The 10683-nt window shown below is 42.6% G+C and overlaps 1 protein-coding gene across 2 annotated transcripts in view; it reads left to right on the top strand.

Annotated features, from left to right (window-relative positions):
• Positions 1-3226: 3226 nt before the first annotated feature.
• The window catches only part of LOC147630811 (uncharacterized), a 39686-nt gene continuing 32229 nt past the window's right edge, over positions 3227-10683 (top strand). Inside the window, exons 1-4 of one of the 2 annotated variants that reach the window (XM_086809202.1) lie at positions 3227-4062; positions 6699-6897; positions 7025-7117; positions 7183-7311. In XM_086809202.1, the coding sequence (XP_086665328.1) occupies positions 3353-4062; positions 6699-6897; positions 7025-7117; positions 7183-7311 (1131 nt within the window). In that variant the 5' untranslated portion in view covers positions 3227-3352. The remainder of the gene's footprint in view (positions 4063-6698; positions 6898-7024; positions 7118-7182; positions 7312-10683) is intronic. The other variant, XM_086809201.1, reaches the window with a different exon arrangement.

Here is a 10683-nt window from a genome sequence, read left to right as displayed (position 1 = left end):
AGCAAGAGCATTGCCCATTCCAAAGGGAATTACTGGTGTGCTGCGAAGGGCTCATGGTTGAACGGCTTCGTCCATAGAAGTCACCCAATTGGCAAATTCCGCACACAGGTTAGAGGCAAATGTCTGGTATTCACGTTGAACCTCTTCTTCTGGGGTTAGCCAATTAGTGAATTCCCGACACAGAAACAAGGCAAAGGTTTGATATTCTTCTTCCTCCGTGCACCAATTGCTAAATTCCTACAACGTCCATAATGGAATAGAACATCATCTGACAAGAGGACCCATAACGGCTGCCGAAGAAACAGGACGGAATGAAGAATGCTCTTAAACATCATACATGTAGTTAAGGAAAATGAAAAAGAACCAAACAAAACATCTCTAAAAAAAAGAAACAGAAAGATGCCATGATAGTAAATTAGGTGATGGTGTTCATCATGGTCGCCAAAGTGTTACCAACTAACTTACTCATTCATAATTGGCAACAGAATCTAATCTACTTGTTAAATTAAACCCATCTAATAATTCAAATAACAATGAAACAGACAATAAAAGAAACACATAGAACATGATAGACAGAACAGCCCATAAGAGTCATTCTCATCGCATCACACAGATTCATACATCCTTCCAAGAATATTGCGCTGGCAATTATATAACCAAGGATTCAGATACAAACTCACATAACTGCTTAACTACTTATCCCGTGACTCTTCTATTTGCATGACATCATTATCCTCGGCATTATATAAAAGAAAGAATAAAACACCCTATAACACAGGTTGTATGGCTTCGTTGTCTACTTGGAGATTTATTGGCTCCTCGGCCTTCTGCTACTCTTGTCTAGAGCGATAATCAGAGCTACATTGCGATTGTGAAGAATCCTATGTTCCACTCGAACAAATCATATCGAGGTACATTATCATTACACTCGGGAGCAGATTTGTTCTCAACAATCTTCATTTATCCTATTGTCCTACTAAGGATAATGCTGCAGACATCTTTTACAAAAGTTATACCACACAGTTTGTTGCTGCATCATTTGTGCACTCTTGGAGTTTGCTCTCCATGAGGATCTGAGAGGGGGTGTTAGTAGAGTAGGTCATCTCCCTATTGGCTAGCACAAAATTTTGGTCAATTTTTTATCCTTCTAGGTTTTTTCCCGGGTTCTCTCATTTTTTTCCCAGGGTTTTATGCTCACAGGACTCATGCATTTCACTCACATGCACCTTCGGCGCCGCCCAGCCTTATCATTTGGGCCCCTCAATCTAATGCATTTATTAGGTATCAGGTTTTTTGTGCATTTCTAATTTATTATTAAAATTGGATGGTGGAAAGTTGACAACTTTCTAGAGATCCTTTATGGCCATATGTAAAGGTTCTCTGGCTACCATTTTGTATCATCTGACTATCTCATTAATAGAGTCCTAGCCTTCTCTCTCTAGGTGCCCCTTGTCTCTCTCTTCCCATGCTCTCTCTAGCATTTCTCTCTCTTCCCACACACACACACACTCTCACTCTCACTCTCTCTCTCTCTCTCTCTCTCTCTCTCTCTCTAGCGTTTCTCTCTTTCGCCTGCTGCCACTCTCACACCCACTTACCCTACATAGTTGGTGCCAACTCACTTGTTCACATCATTGGTTCTAGGGGGGATTTGTTACCATGATATGGTAGTGATGTGTGTGAACACACTTAGGACCGCCGAGGTAATTTTTTCCTTGTTAGGAGGTTTTTTGCCCATGCATGTACTTGTGGCCAACTAGGGCTACTTCGTCTTTTGTACTTGGTATACTTAGCAATCTTATCTCCTTGCTTGTCTCTGCTCTCGAGCTTCTTGATCTTGTTGTTGTTGGGTGCATGTGTGTGTGCTTGCATCCTAACCCTAGATCCAACAACCCAAATATGGAAAATGTAGAGAGAGAAGGGAGAGTCAAAGAGGTCCTATGTGGAGAGGTATAAAGAGGAGAGTTGTGGAAGGGCAGCCAAGTGTAGAAAGATAGAGAGAGAAGGGAGAGTCAAAGAGGTCCTATGTGGAGAGGTATAAAGAGGAGAGTTGTGGAAGGGCAGCCAAGTGTAGAAAGATAGAGAGAGAAGGGCGAGTTGGAGGCTGCTAGGGTGTGGGGGATCCTCAATGTGCATCAACATGTTTAGGAGATGTGGAGGGTGGTTTAACCACTATATATACCACCTCCATTTGCATTGAGCTTGTAAAAGCCAACTAGTTGTCAACTTTTCAATCGACTGTTTCTAGTCATCCTCCAAATCTCGAGGGTTATGGGAGTGTGGCCTTTTAAAAAGGTCCAATGTGGAAAGGCAGAGAGAGAAAGAGAACATATTACTTATGAACAAGTCCATGCTACATATACTAATGAAGGATGTTTGAGTTAGATGTTGTGTAATGATTAGTTGAGTGGTCCAATTCCTCTTTTGTGTCAATTGATATCTTCGGCAGTGCTTAAAGTAAGACTATGGTTTGGACCAAGCTAGGCCTACGGTAAACATCAAACCTTAGTCTTTCCTAAAATTAGAAGCACTTGCCATTAAAAGAAAATAGGAGAGGCACATGACATGACCAAGCCTTCCTTAAACTTCATTTTGCCCCATCATTCAATGCCACTCACTTGGAATTAATTTAAAGGGTCTCTCTCTCTCTCTCTCTCTCTCTCTCTCTCTCTCTCTCTTTACTCTAAAAAAAGAGAGCTCCTCCCTTTTTGTTTTTGGTTGCAATGAATTAAGTCAAAACAACCTGTTAAAGATTTAGAGTATATGGTATGCTCCCGCCCATCAAGAAGATATTATGAGAAATGCAAGGAAAGCTTTATAAGAGCCCCCTTATGAAAAAGAAAGTTTGAACTTTGGAACTTTTAAAAAATGGGTGGAAGGACTTTTTTGTATTCATTCAATTAAAATGGGAAAAATCCATAAGTAGCTCATTAGCTGAGCTCATAAGGTGTTTTGGTGTCAAAAACTCGCTGGTCAAAAACTCGTTGGCTACCCTGATGGATGCTCTTGCCCCTTCTTTGTGGGATGTTGCTAAGTTTCTTTCTAATGCCAACATTTGAAAGAAAACTGGGAGAAAACATTAGTCGAGGCTTTTAGCGTGGGAACCAAGCCTAGTTCTACTGGTATCACTGAGAGCGATGGAAAGTGCACTTGACCATGAAAAAAGTGAAAGGAGAAAAGAGATGCCACGTGGCAAGATAGACTAGTTTTGCTAGTGTCCAGACTCATGAAAAATATCAAAGATGGTGCTTGATTTCCGAGGAGCTCGCTCTAGCAAGATGGCATGAAGTAGCAACAAGCTTGCATGCAGTAGCAGGGCTTTCCCCTGCTTCCCTTGAAGCTTCCGTCCACTATGGCTCTTGCTACATGCAAGCACATCATTCAAGCTCCAGTCTCTATGCCTAATTTCATTGAAAAGATTCAGGAGCTCCCCCCTTGCAGGATCTCACTTCTGCACAGAGAACCTCTTAAGAGGAGGAAAAGCAAAGGCTCTCATAGAGCTTCAGCACCTCCTCAGGCCATCTCAGCTCCTCCTTCACATCTTTCTTCTTGCCCTCCAACAGTTTCTGCTGTCGAAAACCCATCTCTGAGAGCTCCAAAAGGGCATGCCATGAAGGCAGTTGAAGAAGCAGAGGATGAGAACTTTTTGACAGAGCTTAAAAGATCAGAATTGGAGAGCCAATGGGCATGTACGGATGAACATACCCGCAACACCCACAGAGAAATGGGACATGAATGTGGTCGGCTCTCGGCTAGGCAACGCCGCTTTCTCGCAAGGAAACAGGGAATTTGCAGCAGCAGTGTCTTGCATGGGATGCCAACTCAGTGCCTCGTCGATGCCAAGTCACCGCAAACTCAGCACTATGTCAATGCCACATCAGCTTCCTCGGCCTCTTCTAGCTCAACTGCTGCAAAGGAGAGCTTGCTAGAGGCGCTTCAGAGTGTCAGCACTCTTGGTTTTATGAAAAGCAGGATAAAAAGAGCTCTCCTTACCAAAGAGGAAGAAACTCTGCTCTCGAAGAAAATGAAAGTGGGTCAGAATTTGAGAGCTGCTAGAAAAAAGTAAGCTTTTCTTACACCCTGTTTCTAGTACATTTGTGGATGTTATTTTCTGTATGTATGCAATGGCTAAGAAGGGTCCTCATAGACCCAGTGTGAGGGGTGCATGGGTGTGTGTGCATAGTGAGACCTTTAACGCAAGGGGCACCCACTTTTGGCACCGTCTGGCTGAGCTGGGGTGGGGTAGGATCCTTCATATCCGCAAAGCTGCACGAATTTTCTATAGCAGGTGAAAGCGTCATCATAAGTATTGAGAAAGTTTGCATTCTCCCAATGCATTTGCAAGTTGTTTTAACAACCTACTGGTACCTTCTATGGAGCTCGATGCATCATTTGGAGGATCCTCTATTGAAAAGGTCTAGGTTCTTCAGGAGGAGTCTTATTGGGTGGCCTGCAAGTCATCAATATGAGCTTCGGCCTCCCCGATTGATAATTTTGTCATTTGACAACACAGGGGATGGCTCTATTTTACGTCTTCTTCTTCTTCTTGTCATTTACGGATACTCTAAATTGTCAACTGATGGTATTGATATGGCTCTCCTTTTAAGGCTGCTTCTTGTTTACATATTTACATTTTGTCAATGATGGACTTTAGTTTCTCATATGAGTGAGATTGATAAAGCGATGTATCTAGTGAATGTCGACATGGGCCATCTTAATATTAGCAACTATGACAGGGATAAAAGGGATGCTGGAGTATAAGACAGATATATAAATGAGCAAATCCTTATATATAGCAAAAAATGTTGTTGCCATAGCCAGAATTTAACTCTTGCAGAGGCTATAACTAAGGCTACCGTATGATAAGGCTTTCATCAACTACAGAAAAGAGTGGAGTGCGTTGACTATACTAAGGCTACCATGTAATATGGCTTTCATCAACTACAGAAAAGAGGGTGTTGACTATACTTATTACCCGTTTCAATCGTGAGAAAAATGAGGTAAGTACTTTCTCACAGTTTCTAATACCAGAAGGGAGCGAGGTTACAAATAAGGGTCGTCATAGTGAATATGAAATGTAAAATTTGAATCCTATCTTAAGTGGTGCATATGCCCTATCAACTATCTCTTTGTTGTATCATATCTTTCTATTTGTTGTTGTTCCCTTAGTGTTAGGCTTCATTATGGCTGAGTCTGTCTTGCATCTCTGGAGAATGTGCTCACGCGTGCGTGCGTGCGTGCGTGTGGACTGCAAGTGAGAGAGCATATCTTAATACATAGTTCCTACACCCACACTTGGGCACTGACGACGTTAGTGGCGATGTTGTAGTATCTAGTCTTTGTACTATGCATAATCGAGTTGATAGTTATATTGTCTTGTAGAAGACTACTGTGAGTATATAAAATGCACATTCCTAAAATGTGAATTTGGGTATGATCCTTCCTATGCCCACTTTCAAGAAGCAACGGAGGTCAAGCATACACGAAATTTAGCTTCTCTTGGGCATGACTATTGTAGAGAGTGAGGAAAGTCAAGGATGTGCTGGCAAAACAAGGATATTAAAATGATGGATTGGACGTACTTTGAGATATCTGCGGATTGAGGAGGCTTATGAGTATTGGGAAATCTGTTTTTGTACTGAAATGATGGCTGCAGGGTGTTTGAGTAGGGATAACTAGCAAGTTCTGTAGGTGCATAAGTGAAATTTGTAGCACAGTAGCTATGAGGGGAACTGGCCTAGGACTAGATTCTTGATACAGTTTGAAAACTGGCATATCTTGATACAGAGTTCTATACCCACTATTGGGCAATGATGATGTTAGTGGGGACGTGGAAGTATTCAGTCTATAGTATGCACAATGGAGTTGATAGTCATATGGGTATATAACATGCTCGTTCCTAAAAGGTGAATTTGGGCATGATCTTGGATTAATTTGGGTACATAGGACTCAACTTTATCTGGCATCATCATGTAAGAAAGTGTTGGTGAGTACGTTTTTGGTTTTGGGTGGTATCATGATGCAACGATTCTTTGTGAGTATGCTTTTGGAGAGAGCTTGCTGGATAGGATCTCACAAGAAACAAAGCTCTGATCTTTACTGTTTGGGCCCATTCCTAAAAGGTGAATTTGGGTATGTTCCTAGATTCATCTAGAGAGAGAGTTTAGCCGTATTAGCAGATATGCTGATTTCACATTTCGAAGTTTTCGTCCGAGTTGCGGCCAATTCTTTCTATCTTTAGCGGTGCATTTGCCCTATCAACTACTTATTTGATGTACTAATCCTTTCTATTTGCTACTTCTTGTAGTGCTAGGCTTCATAATGGCTGAGTCTGCCCTGCGTCTGCGGAGGTTTTGACAGAAACTCAGTACAAAGGCTTTTGTGTGAATATATGTGCACACATGTGCGCGTGGAGTGCATGTATGAGAGCATATCTTGATACAAAGTTCTACATCCAGGGTTGGGCAGTGATGATGTTAGTGGGGATGTTGTAGTATGTAGTCCATACTATGCATAATGAAGTTGATAGTTATAGTCTCGTGGTTGACTACCTTGAGTATATAACATGCACGTTCCTAAAAGGTGAATTTGGGCATGATCCTGGATTCATCTAGGTGTATACAATTTACTTGTTTTCATAAAGTTTCCAGTTATTTTGGTCTCTTTGTTATTTTGATCAAGCTCATTTGTGGTTTCAGGCTGACGAAGACTTTGGGCTATGAGCCTTCAGATGAATTATGGGCCCTCAACGTCAAGCTTTCTTATAGAGAACTGCAGTCAAAGCTAATTGAGGCAGATAAAGCTAGAGATTTCATGTTCCTCGCCAATCTACGGCTTGTCATATCAGTTGCAAACAAGTACTCCCGTTTTGGGATTAGTCTGGCCGATCTTACTCAGGTATATTATCATTTCTTCATAGCATTGCTGACAATTCCAGATGCATGAAAACACCTGAAGGCTAGCTAGCCTAGAGTAGTAATACGCCTCCACATTCTTTTTGAGAGAGTCTTCTGTCTTAAGCTAGGAAGGTGCTGCGGGGCTCCTTAGAGGACTCGAAAAGTTCGACTACACCAAAGGCTTCAAGTTGTCAACCTATGTGCATTGGTGGATTCGCCAGGTACATGATGTGTGTGGTAGGAAGCATCTTAGCCTTGTGTGACCGTTGATGTTGGTTATCAACAGGGTGTTACTCAAGCCCTTGGAGAGCATTCTAAAACTGTGAGGATACCGCCATATATGCATGCGAAGCTAACGCTCGTCTACCGAACAATGGCTAAATTGAAGGAGGAGGGCGTACCAGTGTCTGTAAAGGTATGTTGCGTTTCCATCAAATTTCAAGTGCTTGTATTGTATTAAAAGGTGCGTGCTGGCTTGCTGCTCCATTTGCTCATTTTGGCCCTTTTTTCACCAGCTCGTATGTATGCTGTAAATTTGTCTTTAATCATGGATGTATCAAGATATACCGTCATTCTCTATCATATGCTAGAATGGGATTAATGGGGTCAATTGATTCTTGTAGAGTTTTTATTTGATTAGTATTGAATATCGCAGATGCGCACAAAGATTATCTGCCTGTTGTGGTTTGTAGAAGCTATTGCTTATTCTCTTGACTTCGTGCTCTATCCACCAATTCAAAAAGTGAGCCAGAAAACAAGGATAAAATGGCAGTGATCATGAAAAGCACGGAGGATGTCACAAGCTATCAACCCTTTTTGGAAGTGCTTTGAATGGTTAGCATGGTCACTACTCATTGAGGACTGATGGAATTTGGATGCGGAGCACAATGGAAAAGTGGATGTGGATATCTTGTTTTGAAGTTCTGCAATTGCGAACCTTTAAGCACATCAGGGTTATAGCTTAGCGAGTGGCCCAGAGGACCACACCAACCTTGTCATGGACTGACGCAACAAGTTTTTGGCATTTTCCCTTGTAGGAAAGAGGCCCCCTTTCCCTTATGTTTCCCTATAGTGTTCAACATCATGAGCTTCTGCAGACAAGGCTCTGCATACCTAGCTAGGTGCAGTAGGGGGCAGGGGGGCTGCCGCCCCCCCCTCCTGGGCCAGCCCCGTCACCCACTGCACCTAGCTAAGTATGCTCCGCCCCTCCTGCAGAAGCTGATGTTGTCATCGTAATACATAAATGGGGAATCCTAGTGGAAATTATGTTTCTTTTTGTTGCCTAAGCCTACATAGATATCCTGTTTGCCCATAAAGTCCTAAGCGCAGGTGGCGCCGGTAAGGAAAATTCCTGTTTGCCTTTCCCCCTCACAACCCCACCTTCCCCACTTCCCCGCCGCCCACGCGCCCCCCCCCCTCCCCAACACCCCTTGCCCCCACGTCTTTTCTCTCCCTCGCCTTCCTGCTCCTCAAAAACAACAGAAGAATCATTTTTTCCAGCTGAGCATGGCTAGAGTGGGTTAGATAGGGTTGATGTGGTCGGTGGCTACAACCAAAAGAGGAGTCTGGCTGGAGCAGGACTATAGCATCTGAGATTAGAGGATGAACTTGGATAGAATTGACAGACGGTGCAGAGTGACGGATGGAGTCGAGTGGGGAGCTTTCCCTTGTGAAGCCTGTTGAGAACGAGTAAAGCCAGCTAGTGTGAGGAGAACTCTTTGATACCATGGTGGAGCAAAACTTGCCAGAGCGGAGATTCCATGTTAATGGATAACCTCCACACAGTAGATAATTAGGCCCCTGTCGCATATGGGCACCCAGACAGCCACAAGAATGGGGTGTCCTGTGCTTGTGGTGTCACACTGGGCACCCAACATTAAAAATCATAAAAAGCTGCCATTCATGTTACATCCAATGAGGTTAGTCCAGTTGGTGTATCTGTTCACGTGGGCCAGATTCAAGTTTTGCAAGATGCAATCACACCCTTTTTGAGAAAGTTGTCTGCTGGGGGGATCAGGTTGGTCGAAAAAAGCTTGGCCCAGACATCTGACACCACCAACAAAACTTTGCCCACTATGCTTGTCCGTGTGCCCTAGTGTGACAGCAGCCTTAGCCCTAGTTCTTCTGCTTTACTTCGAAATCTGATCATGGGCATGAGTCGTAAGGATTTTATAAGAACATGCTCATTTTTATGAAAGGGCCTCTATACTCCAGTTTCATTTTTATCAGCAAATTTCTTTGCCCAATTCTCTTGTACTCCCAATTTGTTTCTTTATTTTGTTCACATTTCCACGGGGTTCACTCGGCTCATCTCACCATATGAAGCTCTTGGCATGGCTCCTGTCTCTCCTACTTCGAAACAACACATTTGTCATGCAAGGTAAGCACGTAGATATGCTCATGCAATACAACATTGAAATAGATAATCCTCGTTTGAGAGATTATCCCTTATGAGCATATATGGCCAAGGTTTTGTTTTACTACACAAAGCATAATTGATGATGCTGGTCATGCTCTTACCTTTTCTGCTTCCAGGAGAAAGTGACTCCTGGGATTGCATTATCGTCCTTTGTGGAGGAAAGTTCAAGCTCAGCTACTACGTTATCCCCCCATCCCTCAAGATATTGTGAATGATCGTCTACTGGATTGGATACTTAAAAAGGAAGGACGTCTCTTGGTTTTTACCCATAAGAATGGCGACCTAAATCTATGCATCATGTGATTATAGAGAGTCCCTCATTTTATGAACATGCTAATCTTATCTGGGGGATGCGAAGGTCGCATAAATGGTGGAGCATGATGCTTCAAACAATACTTCATGAAATCTTTTTGTCACTGAAAGAATGCCTCTCTCTGTGGGGTCATGTTGCATAAGTCCTCCCCGTGGGCATATTTCTATAGGAACAATGGATCACATCAACACAATATCATTCCTTTCTGGCTTTAATGGAAACAATTCCCCATGTGTTTTGGAGTTGTTCGATGGTACACACATTCCTATTCCAATGGGGGTCTCCCTTCACGGGCCCCTTCTGGATTTTTGAAGTTCTCCCTGCCTCTTTTACACAACATGAATTATCTTTAAATGGGTCGCACTTTTATGCTAGGTTTATTGAGCCTTACAAGTGCATGTCTGCCCGACCACACGTGTGAACTGCCAATTAGCACTTAACTTATTCACTTATTTATCCATACTTATGTGATTGCCAGGTGGCAGATTGTACTTCACTCTTATCTTGTGACGAGGTCTAAGGCCCTCACACCTTGTATCATGTCACTTATTATTCATTTTATCATTTTTATGAAGTTGAGTCTTTTCACCTCTTGTGTGGTTCAAACTTCAGTCTCTCAGCTAGATGCGTTCTATCTTCTCCATGGCTTGATCTTATGGTGGGTGCACTCAACTATGGTATCAAATCAGACAAATATATTCTTCATCTACATCTACAACCCTTTTCTCTCGCAGACATCTCCACATGATGCCGCTTCTGCAAAACCTAATTCTAGTGCAAAAACCCTAATTTCTGCAAAAAACCTAATTTTAGCTGAAACCTAATTTCTGCATCTGAAACCCTAGCCTAGGCTGAAGCCCTAATTCTACAAAAATCCTATTTTTTGCACAATATGACTTTCTAGTGCGCTCCACAGCTTCATTGTAGCCATGGATGGCATCAAGTCATATTTTGAGGACTCGTAATTTCGCACTCGTTTGGTGGCCTCACCTTGTACTTCTAACTTGGACAATTGGCAGACCCAATTGATAGCACTAGAAATAGGTTGCTCGGTT

The sequence above is a fragment of the Cibotium barometz genome, chromosome 15 (assembly GCF_041138505.1).
Source record: "Cibotium barometz isolate CiBa-2024 chromosome 15, ASM4113850v1, whole genome shotgun sequence".
Lineage (NCBI taxonomy): Eukaryota > Viridiplantae > Streptophyta > Polypodiopsida > Cyatheales > Cibotiaceae > Cibotium > Cibotium barometz.
This window is presented reverse-complemented; position numbering and strand designations above follow the sequence as displayed.